Source organism: Leuciscus leuciscus (genome assembly GCF_965113295.1).
Source record: "Leuciscus leuciscus genome assembly, chromosome: 17".
Classification (NCBI taxonomy): Eukaryota; Metazoa; Chordata; class Actinopteri; order Cypriniformes; family Leuciscidae; genus Leuciscus; species Leuciscus leuciscus.
The window spans coordinates 6,537,563-6,555,130 of NC_138741.1; the positions used below are offsets into that span (position 1 = coordinate 6,537,563).

The following is a 17,568-nucleotide window of genomic DNA, read 5'->3' on the forward strand; positions in this document are numbered from 1 at the left end:
GCTGCCTACAGAGACGCGGTTTTTTGACGGCATGCTTATGGGGCGGGCAGCTAGCGGATCGTTAAGAAAGATTAGATGAATGTGATAAAAAAAAAAATGTGGCCCTGAAATCACTGATACAACCTTTAAGCAGCTTCCTAAGGTATGGTTCGGGGAACACGCCTAGCAATGGTAAACCTTCAGTTAAGTTATACCTTAAGAGTCTTCATAGCGCGCTAAGAAACAACGTTATCGGGAAACTCAGCCCAAATCTTTGGACAGACCATTTGAACATTGTATGAATATTTCTGGCATTTCCGTCAACAGTTTTGACATTATTGTTGTGTGTTGCGTAAAGGCAGTTTGAAATCCGATTGAAGTATTTCCAGACTGAGCATCTGTAAAAATGTGATTGGAATCGCATTTCAACCCCCCTCTATATGTGGTTTGAATAAGATTAAAAAAAGTTTGATGTCATGTTTTTTTTTTTTTGTCTACACTTTCAAAAACTAAAATCTGGATATGCAAAAAATCAGATTCTTGCTGGCAGTCTGAACATGGCCATAGTCTCCCATATCCTCCACACGGAGCTATACCTTTAAATAAAAAAATAAATTAAATAAAAATATATATATATTTGTTTGTGTGTCTATTGTATGCAAAAAAATAAATAAATTACATTCAAATAAATAATGCTGTCAGTAGGGGTGGAACGGATCGCAGTTGATCCGTGATCAGGGCTGGACTGGCCATCGGGCATACCGGGCACTTTCCCGGTGGGCCGACGTGCTTTTTGGGCCGATACATCTCATACTCATACATAATTTTTATTATTATAATTTTTATTTTTATTTTTTTTACGGCCCATAAAATGTGTACATCGGCGGCCCATTCGTTTTGTTTTGTTTTGCTTTGCTTAACTGTTTTGCATTGGTCAAAAAAAAGTCAGCGTTCGTTTTTTTTTTTCTGACAGACCGACCCATGAAACACGTAGATTGGTTATTTTCTTGATTGACACTGGGCTGGCCCAATCACAACTTTAAACGAGTGAGAAACACTGGTATTGCTATGCCAATGCAGCTTATAGCTTGTTTTAGGATTCATAGTATAGTTCAACTGTATTAATAAATGTCAAATTTTTACTTATTTCATCTGTTAACTCTCACTTGTTCCTATACTCACTCATTACCTGGCATTAGTGGTTTTAAGGAATTGGAGTTGGTATGCATATATTTAAGGGCGTGCAAAGATGGGTGGTGTTTATGATCATATAGTGGGCTGGGCCAAAATGCCCGGGCCGATTTTTTGTCCCAGTCCAGCCCTGTCCGTGATCCAAACGGATCAGGCCTCCACGTTTCGGCACACATGTGATTCGAGGATTAACTGCTAAATTTAACCATCATAGAGTAAAAGTTTATCATTTGGACGTGTTTTGTCTTACCAATTTACACATTCAAACAATTTTAAACGCAAAAGAAGAGACGAAAATCGGGACTCGCGCGTTATCTGTGCGCGCGCATAGAGAGGGAGAGAGAGAGAGAGAGGGAGAGAGATAGACGCGCGTTTCAGACAGCGCTCGAACAACGAACTGATTTCTCTTTCGCGTTTTATTGCCCTTGAACGGACACATAAACACAGAATTATGGCTAAATGCCCGTCTCGGCAAGTATTCTCTCGTTTATGTCATAAGTGAACAGTTATACAGTGAACAGTTAGAAAAATACAGGATGTTTGTCAGTTTTTTCGGTCTGTGCAGTCGGTCTTAAAGTGACAGCACACACATAATATTCCCACTGTTGTCTGTGTCATTAATATTAATAAAACAACAAAATACAGCTTTAACAAAGATGAAACTATATTTAATTTCTACAGTCAAAAAAATGTTGTTATTTTACATTTAGGCTTAATTATTCATTTCTGTACCTGAATACTACTGTTAGATTTTGTAACTTTGTTATTTAGTATTCATCTCTGCTTGTAATTTGTGTATTTGTTCTTATTTTATTACTGACTGTTAACTTGTTTTAAATAATGTGTGAACTTTATCAGTTAGGCTAGTCGTTTTTGATGTAGTAGCTATCGAAGAACGTCAAGTGAGCTTTAAGTAATAAATGAAAAGCAAAGTTACCCATAGGCCTATATTTTTAATATATATATATAATTATTTTAATTTTTTTGCTGACCCGAAAAAAGATCCGATCTGTGGCTCAAAAAACGTAAATGATCCGAACCGTGAATTTTGTGATCCGTTCCACCACTAGCTGTCAGTGTGCACAATTTCCCCACAGTGTATTCTGCTATAAACTGGACGTGATGCACCCATGGGATTCGTAAAAGGTTTTGCCAAAAAGCATTTCAGAGAGCAATAAATAAGAATTCAATTAAGCTCAAATGTTTTCTAGCAGTGAGTAGGACCTAGAAAAAGCTCTGAATAAGGCATATTTACTTGCTAAATGCAACATGCATTTTTTTTCTACACCCTAACTATCGCTTGACGAATTAAAAAGCTGACATAATGCAATGAAGGGTATGTACCAACTGATATGTAACATTTAGTAGGTAAACAATGACTTCAATAACAAGCACCAACCTTTAACTAATGATTGCACCCGACTCTAAAACACAAGTCACACGAGACAAACAAATACACATTTAATCAGTGTCCAAAAACCAGCTGTTCCTTGCCATGCTAAAAACTAAACCACGGCTGTCTGAGTAAAGAAATATTGGAAATCTACTCTTTTTGCCTGGTCTGCAGTCACTGCTGTTTACCATTTATTACAACAACAGCCCCGGGAACATTTCATTTGTCTCTGAAATGAAACTGGAGCAAAACATTACAAAGTGGTTGAGTGGTGAGGGCAGGTGCAGAGACAGACACTTGACTGACTCATTCATTCTCAGGCTCATTTACAGGTGCTGCTGTGAGAAAGAAAAAAAATGGTAACAAGATTTTTAAAGGTACTAAATTGTGAAACATCATAACAAATATGTATTTAGGTACGTAAACGTTATATATTTTTATGTCGATATATATTTTTACTTAATTTACCATAAATGCGTGTCAGTACATTTGGCAGTACAGCCATATTTCATATACATTTTTAAGACAATAAAAGTAATTATGAAATTACATAAAAAGATGTATTTAAGATTCTAAAGCACTCAAAAGTTCAGTTAATTGCATTTAAATATAGCTATAATACATTTTCATTTAATTGAAATTAACATCCATTCAGATCATAATTTATTATTTTAAACAAGTATATTATTTCCATAATAAGTATGATATACTTCATCTTCACAGGGGTGAGCATTAAACTTCAGTATCTAATTCATCCTTCACCATTTTTGAGACGGCCATGAATGATGTCTCAACTCAAGCGGGTTGTTGAAGAGAGGTGGGCTATCACTTTTCTAAGTAATAAGATGTACTATTTCCCCCTAGCCAACAATAAAGCAAGCACAAATACATTGAGTGATATTTATAAAAACTAGAACAACTCAATTTGTGTGTGTGCGACTGTGCATGTATTTCAAGTGTGACAAAACTGACAAGGTCTTGTACCAATCCGATGAACGCTCAATTTAAATAAATAAAAACTCAAAGAAAATGAATTTCGTATCAAAATGACCCGAGGACAGGATGAAGGTAAACTAATTTCTGTGTTTGAGTAGGTTCACATCCAGGGATGCATGTGAGTTTATGTAACATGACAGGCCGCTCAAGGGTAAGACTTGTAAAGCTCAGTTTAATGAATCAACAAGGCCAACCGAACAGAAATTCTTCATTCAACCCTCATTTCTTACTGTGTTATATTTATTTATTTTCAGAGTGGTCATGTTTCGTGGCTTGTCAAGCTAATCTGACAGCTGAATTTGTGCCTTACCTGAACCAGAAGAGTGATGGGCCCGTTTTTGTCCACCTCCAGAATCTCTCCGTTCTTTGTCCCTACAAGAATATGCCCGTGACCCAAAGATATGGCACGAATGGAGGGGTTGTCCTCTAAAAGCAAACCTGCAGAAAGGGACATGCTATAAATAAACATGCATCCGTGACCTTGACTTTCTATTTATTAAACACACTGAGTGTTCTTAGAGGATGCATGGAGGTATTTGACCTGATTAGCTTTAACAGCCAAGTTATTCACACCGTTTAAAGCTATACACTGCAAGTATTTTAGTATTTTAGTTTTGTTGTCCAGTACGGACATCTAAACATCTTTAAAGGCAAAACAGTGTAAAATAAATAAATAAATATTATTTATAAGTAAAATAAAAATAAAAAAGTTGTTTATAATAGTAATAATAACAACAACAATATTATTATTATAAACAACTTAATAAATATTATTTATTTTATTTATAAATGCTTCGCATTAGGGGGTTGTTTACATTTTAACTACATTTAACGACATTATATTTTTTATTTTTTATTTATTTAGTCATTCATTCATTCAACTTTATATTTGCAACCCCTTTGGCAAAGTTATCTTTTCTTGTTTTAAGCATAAACCTGATTTATGCAAGAAAAATAAAATGTATTATAGATACACTCTCTAAAAAGCCCTATTTGCTGAAAACAAAAGATGATATTTTGAGGATTATGGGTAACCAATCAGTTTATATGCCACATTGACTTCCATGGTAGGAAAAAAAAATACTATGGAAGTCAATGGGCTCCATCAACTGTCTGGTTACCGACATTCTTCATAATATTTTCTTTTGTGTTCAGCAGAAGAAAGAAATTCATACAGGTTTGGAACAACTTGAGGGTGAGAAAATGATGACAGAATTTTCATTTTTGGGTGAACTATCCTTTTAAGTCTGATTATCTCACGGTATTCTGTTCCTTAAGTAAGTGTAATTTGTAAAGTGCAAAATGCAAGTGACGTCCTCACCTTTGGATCCTGGGGCCAGCACCGATCGTTTAATGGCATATGTCTTGAGGCATCTTTCAAACGTGTCATCCCACAAAGCCACAATTCCATCTTTTCCACCAGTCACGAAACCCTTAGCAACAATATATTCGCATTTCATTTCTAAGCACATTTAAAGAGAAAGTGACTCCTGTTTACGGTTTGAAGCTAAATCTGATACCTTCTCCAGGGCGTGCATGCTGAAAACAGGCCCATCATGAGCTTTGACGGTTTTCACCAAGAACATATCTCTCCAGATGCAGATGTCTCCAGCGCAGGTTCCCGAGAACACCATTTCCTCAGACCAGCCATACACCGCACACATCATGGTCTCGGTTTTTCCCATGCTGCCCTTCTTCCCAATCAGTCCGCCACCTGAGAACATCAATGGTTTGTGAGATGACCTCAGATCTACAGTGTACAGTGATTCACATATTTCACAAAAAGTTTATAGTCTTACCTGCTTTATGCCAAAACTTCATGTGTTTCACTCCAGCGGTGATCAGTTTGTCTGGCACGTACGGGTTGATTTTAATGACAAATATTTTGTCCTTACTTCCCCTTTAAATCAAAAAGAGAGACATTTGATGTGTTATGATTCTTTTGCGGAAACCTAAAAAGGATGAATCGAACAGCCCCTACTGATTTTGATGGGTTTAAAGGTTCACAGCGGGCACTGTAGGGCTGTAATTGACCTGTCTGAGTGCCAGGGGACAGTGGCTGTCTGTCTGTGGTTTAGCACTAGGGCCCGATGTGGAGCGGGCAGAGCACTGAGCAGTGACTGCACTGTCAGGCCCTATTTACTTCCACCCGCACAAGCATCCTCTCGACCAGAGAAAGCCCCGGGGAAGAGTCGCTGAACTCAAGAGCATACAGACAGGGGAATACAAACGCTTCAGACTGTAAGAGGAGGTATAATAATCCCTGAGAGGATGTACATTACACTGTTTTACCATGGTAAAGGGCTGTAGTTGCTTGTAACGGTAGCATAGGTGCATCTATACTAGATTTTCTTGAGAAGTATAAAGTCGTTGCCACCACAGTGCTAGTACGTTGTGACTACTTGCCAGGGATTTCCTGTTTAATATTTAGAGGGAAATCTCAAATCTCAAACCTATGTTTGAGCAATAATAATAATGATTACTTGATAATGATTACATCAAGCTTCAAGTCGAACACACCTAAAGTCTTCCAGGCCTCAGCAGCAAATACAGTGTTTGAGGGCAGATCAAAGTAGACGTCGATGGCCGGCAGCCACTGAGGTTCATAATCTGACATTATGCAAATTTGTTACAAACCTACATATGTTTGTGTAGGAAGAAATATTGGAATTACTGACAACTCATTTTAGGCAGTTCAGAACCAGTTCTTTCTTTAGTGAGACAATAAAGAAATGTATCATGCACTTTGATCTTTTAAACTTTGCAGATCTTTTACATTCACAAACAGCTATATAACACACTACATGAACGGTAATACACCCCCCCCCCCCCCCCCCCCCCCCCAAAAAAAGCATAATAAAGGGCACTTTAACAATACTAATTTACAGAGACTGATAAGAAATCATGAGATAATATCATCGTCGTATTATAATTTAAGAAATTTTTCATTTGAAAAAATATCCTTATCAGACTTCACACAACTTTATTTAACAACTAACACTACATTCTGACAGAAGGATGAAACATAAACCAGTCGTATCATGAAAATCACTGTGAAAAGGCGATTTCTCCTGAGGTAATGATCATGCTAAGATAAAGACTGCATGATAAACAGAATAATGTCATGCAGAAGTGCTGCTATGCTAATCTGCAGAAATGGACTGATACCAATATATATATATATATAGAGAGATATTAGAGGATGTAAATATACATTTTGCATGACAAAATAATAAAGTTTATCTGGGAAAAAATGTATTTCAAAGAATTTGGCTGCTTGGTGAAGGAAACACAACATTTCTCTTTAATCCCCAATAAATAGTTTGATGAGTGCAATTTAGATATCAAATTACCGTTTGTTTTTTTAAATATTCAAGGGGTTTAGTTTAGAAAACAGCCTGGAAAGTAGGTAAACAGGTAGTATTGGGGGAGGGACATAATTTTAGACACCATTTTATTGGACAACATTTTATATACGTCTCTGTATACAAGATCATACTGTATATATCAATATTTTTGTCCATTTTTCTTTAAGATAAATACTGTGAATTTCTCAGCTTTTAGAAGTTTTAGGAGTACACTATAACTTGCCCCAAGCTAGCAAACATGCACTACAAGCCAGAAAACTTGCATGCCTAATTCACTCACCGGATGGTGGAGAGCTTCTCTCCTTTCCTCCATTCCCAAAGGACGATGGTATGATTGTCATCCAGACCCACTGAAGCCAGCCTCTTCCCATCCGCTGCAGAGACAGACATCATACCGCTCTGATATCACTCAACATCAGGCAAAATAACAGCATCTAAATCAAGTAATGTCATTATGACTTTATACCATCTTCACCCTGCTAACAATGAAACAAGACATCTCAAGTAATACGATGTGACAGCTAACAAAGACATTGCTCCAGTGGAAATATCAGTTTGATGGGATCTAATAAGAATAATCATTTATGTTTAGGCCTGTGACATTGACAGATACTTGGAGGCTTTGCTATTTTTACTTTGTCAATAGAAGCTCTTCTATACACCTGACTCACTGATTTTAATCAAGAAATATGTATAGTTTAATATAAATTGTAGATTTGTTCACAGAGTGTTTCAGCAATTTCAGAAATACCACTAGTTTGTCATAAAAAGAAATAAATGTGATCAGTAGTATTACATGTCAATCACATGCAATTTCCTGCATAAATTGACGGTTCTAGGCTAGAATGAGCTTCCAAATGGACAAGATTATGTGGCATAGTCAAAAGTCTGTATGTGCAAGAATACAGTAGAGCATGGTGCTTGCATCGCCCGCCAAGGCCATGGATTCGATTCCCAGGGAATGCAAGAACTGATAGAAATGTATATACCTTAAATAATCAATTCGCGTTTGATATAAAAACATCTGCCAAATGCAATGTTTTTACCTACCTTTATAACAATTATATTTTACTTAACTTTAAAGCGCTTATAGAGTGCTTCCTTTGTAGCCTATTTATGACTGAACTGTTTGATTGTCTATTTCCTATTGTAAAAATTTCATACACTTGTATAATGACTATTATTGGTAATTCATTATTATTGTTCAATAAACAATATTTCTTATACCTGGTATTGAAAAATGGGTTAGGTGTAAGGTTAGGATTATGAAAAGACAACGCCTTCCCCCAGACAACCTCCACCGGTTATCCAGTTTGGATTAGGAAGGACGCAGAAATGCACTGGTCGGCACGTTTTTGTTGAGGCTGATCCACCCGTACCGCTGATTGTATCTTTTTCTTCAAAAAAAAAACAATCTTATTGTTCCCTTAGTTTTCAACAATTACAATCGGTTTATTTTCCTACGTTAACATCAGACCATTTTTCCATGATTGTTTCAAGACCCGGGACAGCCCAATCTTATATAAATTAAGCCCATCGCCTATGACAGGTGGGTTTAGGTATGTTGAAAGAATTTAGTCCTAATCCCCTGTGAGGGTTAGGTTTTAGTGCTTGTGCAGATGCAGGGTAGCCCAATTGCATCCTAATTATGTCTTCCTCCTGTGAGGGTTAGGTTTAGGTATGTTAAAAGAATCCTGTCCTAATCTCCTGCGAGGGTTAGGTTTTAGTGCTTGTGCAGATGCAGGGATAGCCCAATTGCATGTCTCTCCTATGAGGGTTAGGTTTAGGTTTGTCAAAAGAATCTGGTCCTAGTCCCCTGTGAGGGTTAGGTTTTAGTGCTTGTGTCGATGCAGGGATAGCCGAATTGCATGTCCCTCCTATGAGGGTTAGGATTAGGTATATTAAAAGAATCTGGTCCTAGTCCCCTGTGAGGGTTAGGTTTTAGTGCTTGTGCAGATGCCCAATTGCATCCTAATTACTTCCCCCCCCCTGTGAGGGTTAGGTTAAGGTATGTTTAAGCCTAATGGTATAATAGCATTTCAACCGGAGCCCAATCCCCTATGACAATGGGTTAGGAAAAGGATTAAAAACCAGAACAACACCAACTGGTTTATAAAACAATCGGTCTAACCCTATTCATCCAAAGAACACATCTTCACAGGTGTATCTCAGGATCATTGGGTGTTTCGGCTCTTTAAACACCAGACACCCTCCTCTGAGGCGGCCCGCCAAAGGGGATCAATCCTTGGCGTGTCTTTCCCTAGCCAAAGTCTTCTATTAATCTCATGACCCAGGATGGCTGACAAAATTAAACTAATAAGACCAACACCGTTCTAGCCACCCTATTTAGTCCCGATTTTTTTCACAATTGTCCACCTCCTCCCAGTCAACCCAGATACCATACCCATGTTTCAATACCAAATTCCTCCCATCCCTATCAGAGCTGCCACCCTTCCTAAAAAACTATGAACATTAATATCATCATTATTATGTATCTCCAAGCAAAAACCCTCCACCTCTACCCAACAACCTCAACCAACTAATTATCTACCCACTAATGATAGTCATCGATAGAAAATCGGGTTCCAGTTACGGCCATTCAACCCCAGGCCACCTTTTCTGCGTGCTGTCCAAGTGAAGTCAGAGAGGTTGGATACCTACCTCCCTTCCCAAGTGACCCCTTCGTTAACACCGCAACGTATCCAAGGTCACCCAGAAAGGTCCTGTGTTACAGGGCTCATATTGGCGGGTACCTTAGTACCATGCTTCTACCAATTATCACCCCTAAAGCATATGAAACTCTCAACAGACATCACACTTACCAGTAACCGTAACCGTAAAGAACTTATGCCCTAACTAACCTCCATCTTTTTACCCCCCTTCTCCTCCTACACCAACTATCACACTCCTGGTATGCCCAATTCCTCATATCCACAATCCTTTTTTTCCAATTCCTCCAACCCATCGTTTTTTTTAAACCAACCATCTTTTCCCTGAGCTTGCATGATATTATTTCGCAGTTCAATTCTCGATTTTTATTCCCGTAACTCATCCCCATACCTTAACCTCTTCCTCCAACATTATATTTTAACCAGCCAGCATTTAAAGCTACAATATGTACTTTTTTCAACGCTAGGGGTCGCTAACCTCTTACAATAACAAAGGCGTAGGTTGATGAGTATAAATGGAATTATGGAATTTGTCGTAATGCTGAAGGATCTTATAATGTTTATGGATGAGTGAATGCATTGATGTTTTAACATGACTGGTATGAAGCAGGTCGTGATTGCTAATGAGAGACAGATATCAGCGCCACACGCGAGTCCCGCGGATATTAAGGAATAAGGACATTTCATTCTACCGAACTACCCGCAAGTGCTGAATTAATACTCACACAGGTCAGTTTATTAGATGAATGAAACTTGTGAGGCAATGCAGTGCTGTTTCACTTGGTTTACAATATCACACTAAACTGCATTTGAATGTGTTGAAAGTTATATTATTCAATGTGTTAGTTTGTTGGTTGTATGAGACTAGCAGTAAGCTAGACATTAGAATAACATACTGATCATATTCTAACATTTCATCATGTAGAGCTATATAACATTGATTAGTTTTATGTACATTTGCTCTCCAGTCTAATAAAGTACATGCAAGACGTCTCTGTCAAGTCCAAGTTTGTCATGGACGTGGAGCTCTCGGCATCTCGAAAAAGCCACGCTGATATTGATCCTCGTTTTAGTTCACCATTTGTCCCAAAGTCTGCTTGCCATGGTCCATAATGTTTGAACGAAACAAAAACAGCATGAGCGTGCCGCTAGACGTAGCGCAGTTGTCCACATCTGTCGCTATGGTTACTATGGCAGTACGAGCGGAAACCAGGGATAACGCGGATATTACGTCCTTGACAGGCGTCAAGTGAACATGGACGAGCCATTATTTAAAATTGGAATTTCTCTGAAATTAAAAATCTTTGGGACCTTTTGGGATATTGTAAGTATTCAACTTCATTTTTGGATATTTTATTACAAAAATCTTACATAATGTAGCTTTGATCCAAAACTTGTTTTTGGTGCTGGTTTCGAACTCAAGTCTCCCTGTTTCTCCCTCACCCTCTCTAACCACTACTCCCCATCCAAAACCTCTCCAGTTTTCCTATCTCTCCCCTGTCTCATAACCTATGACTTATCAACCATCTAATTAATCCTCCCTATCACGAATAATCTCCCTGTTATCCAATCCATTAGCACCTAAAAAAAGCACCTTTTTTTTTTCTTTTTAAGTGCTGGATTCAAACCCCGATCTCCCCATTCCCCCCATTCCCCATATTCCCCATTCACCCCATTCCCCATTCACTCTTCACTTAAAAGGTCCCAAAGATTTTTAATTTCAGAGAAATTCCAATTTTAAATAATGGCTCGTCCATGTTCACTTGACGCCTGTCAAGGACGTAATATCCGCGTTATCCCTGGTTTCCGCTCGTACTGCCATAGTAACCATAGCGACAGATGTGGACAACTGCGCTACGTCTAGCGGCACGCTCATGCTGTTTTTGTTTCGTTCAAACATTCATCCACTCATGCTGCCCACTCACCCAATCCATGTCTTTTCAGGCCATCCTCCAAGGTAATATATTCCTCTCATGGAAACCATCTCTTTTTATAAATTTTTTTATTATAATTTTAATTATTTTATTTTTTTACTACTACTCCAAGGACTTTCTACACTTTTGGGTCGTGGCTCCTTCCCTCCAATCTAACCCCTTATTATATTCCTTCTTTAGCTATCCCCAAAAACATTTTTATTTATTTATTATTTATCGGTTTCATACCCCGATTTCCCTGTTCTCTTGCTATCCCCTAGTTCAATCCACCATACAATTTTTTCGTTTTGGGGGAATACTCCCCTTTCAACAAAAGACACAACTCCATATTATTTCTTCAAATCGTTTATTAACCTTCACCGGTTTCTTATATTGAGCCCCTTTGGAAACCCTGTGTCCAGTTTCCTAATCCAGTATCTCTCCCTCTTCTGCCTTTCTTTCTTGTCCCATTCTGGATTGTGCTCAAGCCCACATATCTTGAAGTTTTGGACCCCATGTCTCTGAAAATGTGGTACAAGGTGCCCCTTCCGACCTGTCCCTTTCTTCACCGTAGACCTATGTCCCCACATTCTGGTGAGAATAGAGTTCCCTGTTTCCCCCACATATCGCATTCCACACCAGGAGCATCGGATCAAGTAGACACAATTACTACGGTTGAGAGGGATGACCTGAGTGATCCTATGCACTCCCCTCTGTCCTCCTCTCACCAAGGTCTCATGAGTTTTGGCTGGAGCTCCATTGTTTGCTGGACCCAGTTTGCTGTGCACCAGCATATCCAGCAAATTCCTTCATTTTATAAGCCGCCACCATCCTATATTGCATCCCCAGTGCCTTGTCCTGGGAGAAAAGTTTAAAAGTTTCTCTTTACTCCCACGGCCAATCCTTTGGCCGTGCCCGACTATTTAACAATCAGTGGAAGCACTTTTTTATGGAGGGCTTGGGTTCTCCCTCCCCCATTCTTCTCTACTCTTTCGCCGCCATTCTTAGGAACTGTCTGAAATATCCCCTCCTCCTCAGGGTCTCCATCAGGGTTTTAACAGCTGCAACCCAATCACTTTCTCTGTTGCAAATCCTTCTGAACCTCATAAGCTGAGCCTTAACAATCCTTTTGAATACGTGAGTATCGTGATGGCTGCCCCGATGGAGCAAGGCGTGGGAAAACTTTTACATCCAGTCTACCGGTGTCCAAAACCCCTGGTCCCTTGTATACGATTGTGTCAAGAAAATCAATCCTATCTGGCTTCAATTCGTATTTTACAAGGATGGATGGTTGATGTTTATTCAAGGTATGTACACACTCCAGCCAGTCCCCCTCCGTGCCTTCCCAGACTCCCTAAACTCCCAAAAGTCATCTAAATATCTGACCGACTCCTCCCATTCCGCCATATAGATGTTCGCATAAGCCGGTGCAAACCTCTTGCCCATCGCCATCCCTTTAACCTGGAGGAAATAAAGACCATCAAACTCAAAGTCGTTCCGGGCAAGGCTCAGCTCTAAGAGTCTCCGGGTACCGCTGGAAGCACCTCCTAACTGCCTCCAGCCTCCTTTCCGACTCAATGTTCGTGTAAAGACTCTCCACATCCATGGTGAAGAGCGTGGCGTGGGGGCTAATCTTCAGCCCCTGGACTTTCTTCAAGAACTGATAGGTATCCCTAATGTTACTGGTGTGCCTGGTGGAGAGTGGATTCAGGTAAGAAGTAATAAGCTCAGCCATCCCGTTACTCTCACTCCCACAATCCGATACTATCGGCCTCCCAGGAGGGACATCCGGGAAAGGCCAGATGGTCCTCTCCTTATGCATTTTGGGTAGCAAATAAAATCTCCTCTCCCTAGGCGTATCTTGTCCTATGATATATTGGACTTGCCTTTTGGTTAAGGTCCCTTTCTTCTGTAATATTTGTATCTCCCTCTTAATCAATTTCCCTGACTCCAAATAAATTGGCTTCTCTAATTCCTCGTAAAACTCCCAGTCTTCTAGTTGCCTCAGGGCCTCCCTCACATACTGCCCCCTATTCATGACGACCACAATGCTGCCCTTATCTGCCGGCTTAATCACCAAGGTGCTGTCCTCCCTAAGTCCTTTCAGGGCCCCCCATTCCCCCTTGGAAAGGTTCCAAGTTTCCGGGACTTCCTTCATCCCCTTCATAATTTTCTGATCCTCTTCTATAATCTCCAGAACTACTCCCGGCACCTGACTCCCGCTGGGTTCCCACCCCGATCTTATCGTGGATGGTCCCTCCCTCTTCTCCAAAAAAACCCGGCTAATTTTAACAGACTATGGTACTCTGTAAAACCTGCTTCTGCCTCCAATCTATTCCCACCCATCCCTGTGCCTCTAGGGACGAAGGACAATTCCCTCTGTAAGACTGACATCTCCATTTTATTTATTACTCTTGTTTGGGAGAGGTTCACCACGGTCCCCATACTCTGGTTCACTGGTACCCCTTTTCCACCAAGGCAGAGCTGGTGCTGGTTCGGAGCCAGAGCCTAGTTTCAAATCGGTTCTTTGTTTTTCCACCGCCAAAGCACCAGCTCCGAACCAGTAAAACTGGTTCTTAAGTAGCACCAAATCATTGCAGGGTCTAGAACGGAGCCAAGAAAGAACCGCTTGCGTCAGAGGCTGGGGGCGGGGTTACCGTGGCCAACAAGACTGAAGAGAAACTTGTGACCGCCATTTTTAAATAGCAGCTAGTCGAGCTAATAGCAGCTCGATTATAATATCCGTCTATGTAAGTTACGGCGAGCTGCACGAACGCGTTGGATTCGCCGTGTTTGGATGCCGATTTATTTTCGCAAACCCATGAGCATCCATAGTAACGCAACGTCTATTATTGTTGATGCCTTGTTCGAGATGCATCGGAGCAGCGTGGACCGATCAGAGCTGCGGGAGTGTTTGGAGGTCATACGACTCCTTGTGCTTTTTGATCGCTTTGATTTCATGTGCTGATCGTTCTGCGAGAAGCCGATGCATCTCGAACAAGTCTGGTGTGTTTGTGTTTGGCGCTGCCGTACTAGCGTTGCTGGGCAACGTGATACGTATGCAGTGACGTAAGATATAGCTCTGTTGTGGCTCTCTGGCCGGTGGAAACGCAAACCGGTTCTTAGTAAGCTCGTCAGTCGAACCAACTCCGAACTGGCAATAGCTCTAGCTCTGAACCAGCACCCGGTTCTTGTTGGTGGAAAAGGGGTATGGGTGCCTCTCCCCTATGAGTTTAAATGGACTGACCAGTGCTTCCACATTGCCCAGCCTGTACTCCGAGTCCAATGGGTCATGTCCATTTCCGTTGGAAATTGTTGGCTGGGGAGGATGTCTATTGTCTTCTCAGTGCTGATAATGTGTGAATTAATCTGATTCAGGATCATGACTTGCCTTTTCGTCAGATATGGGGCCAGTGCGCGTGGGACCAGTGCGCACCCAGGTAGCACATCACCTGGACCCTTTGGTCCCACACGATGGGTAATCTGGCCATATTCGAGTTTCCCAAAATCAATATTGGTCTCTTTGGTTGTAGAGACCAATTCTTAATTTTACCCCCTCCATGGTCCTGCCTTTGGAACATGTTCCATTCCATTGATTCCTATTTTTTCTTCTTTTCCTCCCCCTGTGACTCTTCCTTATCCTGCTCCATCATTCTTTTCCTCTTCCTTCCAGTGTTCTCCTCTTGAGTGACTCCCCTCTGTGTGTTGGGTTTAATGGTCCTGCCCCCGTCTGAGGATCCAGGGGCCTAGCCACGGCCTAACCCTCACAGACCCACAGTCTTCTGATATCTCCCACAGCCATTCTTACGGAGCTCTCCTGGATGTTTTTTAAATTCCTATGGGCCCATCTAACTCCTACTTCCAGAGCCCTCTCCTCTTCCTCTAGATCCATTCCCTTCAGTTGGGCCAAAACTTCCTCCTGGGTTGAGGTATAATGCTTCCTCAGGATGTCTAGGCTTTCACAATGTCTAGGCTTTCACCTGCTAGCACTCCCGTAAATCTTCCAGCCTGTTTTGGGTGCCGGGGCTGCTGACACTACCACCACCCCCAGCCACCTGGCTACCTTCTGCAGGGACCTCGGCCCTGGTTCCTCCTCCGTTTCTCATAAGTTGTTGATGTGGTGAGTGATTTTAAGATATTTGTGTATTTGTCTGACCATGAGCTTGAAACAATCGTCCCTATCCATTTCAACCTATAAAGGACCCAAAAGAAAATGTATTATTAATAATAATAATAATAATAATTATCATCATATTAATAATCATCATCATAACCACCATCTCTCCTTTTTTTATTTTATTCTTTCCTTTACCCAATCAGATACAGCATCCCACTTCAATATCCCCTAAACCCTCTTAAATCCTACCATTTACTCCTGACCAGCGAACCTCACCACCCTCCGAAGAGTCATGGTTCGGTAATCCTGGCCAAGCATCGTACTCCCAAGAGACTCTTCTCCTTATCTTCTCCAGGACCAATTCTTACAGGCCCACCTACCTCTATCACTCACTTTCCCTACTCCTAATCCCTGCCCAGGAGTACGAAATCTTCGACTGGATTTTACTCCAGACCAGCAAACCTCACTATACTCTTTAGAGTCATGGTTCGGTAATCCTGGCCAAGCATCGTACCCCCAAGAGACCGTTCTCTTTTTCTCAACCCCCCTTATCTTCCACCAACCAAACCAAAAAAATCTACTGGACCATCCTTAAATCTCCTACAACCCCATGCCACCCATACCTGCCAGAGAGCACGAAACCTTCAACTGCGTTTACTCTTGACCAGCGAATCAAACCACACTCCCAAGGAGTCATGTCCCGATGATCCTGGCCAAGCCCCGCACACCCAAAAACAGTTGTCTTTCTTATCCCCTCTCACGCTAATCCCCAAGACTAAAAAAAAACTACCAGCCAGCTTACTGGCTCGGGCTGAAATTGAACCTTATGAGAAAAATGAGCAGGCCTCCACCAAGAGCCTGACTTCGTTTCTTGTTCTCGCTCCCTCACTCGATTCCCACCCGGATCACCCGGTTCAGAACCAAGTGAGGAAATGTCTTCCTAATCTACCACGATGGTTGGTTTGGTGGAATACTTTGGTTTTCCTCAGCCTCCCCAGGTCCGAAGGCACTCGCTAGGTAAGGATTGTGAAAAGACAACGCCTTTCCCCAGACAACCTCCACCGGTTATCCAGTTTGGATTAGGAAGGACGCAGAAATGCACTGGCCGGCGCATGTTTTTGTTGAGGCTGATCCACCCATACCGCTGATTGTATCTTTTTCTTCAAAAATCCAATCTCATTGTATATTTTCCTGCGTTAACATCAGACCATTTTTCCATAGTTGTTTCAAGAACCGGGACAGCCCAATCTTATATAAATTAAGACCATCGCCTATGACGGGTGGGTTTAGGTATGTTGAAAGAATTTAGTCCTAATCCCCTGTGAGGGTTAGGTTTTAGTGCTTGTGCCGATGCAGGGATAGCCCAATTGCATGTCCCTCCTATGAGGGTTAGGTTTAGGTATGTTAAAAGAATCTGGTCCTAGTCCCCTGTGAGGGTTAGGTTTTAGTGCTTGTGCCGATGCAGGGATAGCCTAACTGCATGTCCCTCCTATGAGGGTTAGGTATAGGTATGTTAAAAGAATCTGGTCCTATAGGGTTAGTGTTAGTGGTGGGGATTTTTTGAGACTGTCCTCGCTGCAGCCTGTAGTGTGATGGCATACTGGATTAAACCCAATACTTAGTGGATGAATGATTTTATTTAAGCGCAATTATATATATATTAAGCGAAATCTCCACCTCTTACTCATGTCAATACATAGTGCATTCAGGGATGAAAAAAGTTTTTAAATAAAGAGATTATTTGAACTGAATCTGACGATGCATTTCAAAGAGATCAGTGCATTGGACCAGCGCAGCTGATGCCTGTCATTTGTAAATCTCATTTATAATATTTAATTTCTACAGCATTTATCAATATTTGTTAATGTTAGTAAATAAAAAATACACTTGTACATTGTTTGTTGATGAACAGATGAACAGATACAGCATTTGTTTCAAAAAA

At 40.9% G+C, this 17,568-nt stretch overlaps 1 protein-coding gene across 2 annotated transcripts in view; it reads right to left on the bottom strand.

Annotated features, from left to right (window-relative positions):
- eml5 (EMAP like 5) overlaps nt 1-17,568 on the bottom strand; it is a 118,530-nt gene that overhangs the window by 30,490 nt on the left and 70,472 nt on the right. For both annotated transcript variants that reach the window (XR_014199321.1, XM_082143714.1), the window contains exons 16-20: nt 7,208-7,301; nt 5,359-5,459; nt 5,080-5,273; nt 4,881-4,992; nt 3,870-3,997 (exon numbers count right to left, since the gene is read on the bottom strand). Coding sequence is in view for 1 of the 2 variants with exons in the window: in XM_082143714.1 (XP_081999840.1) it covers nt 3,870-3,997; nt 4,881-4,992; nt 5,080-5,273; nt 5,359-5,459; nt 7,208-7,301 (629 nt within the window). In the remaining variant the exon portion in view is untranslated. The remainder of the gene's footprint in view (nt 1-3,869; nt 3,998-4,880; nt 4,993-5,079; nt 5,274-5,358; nt 5,460-7,207; nt 7,302-17,568) is intronic.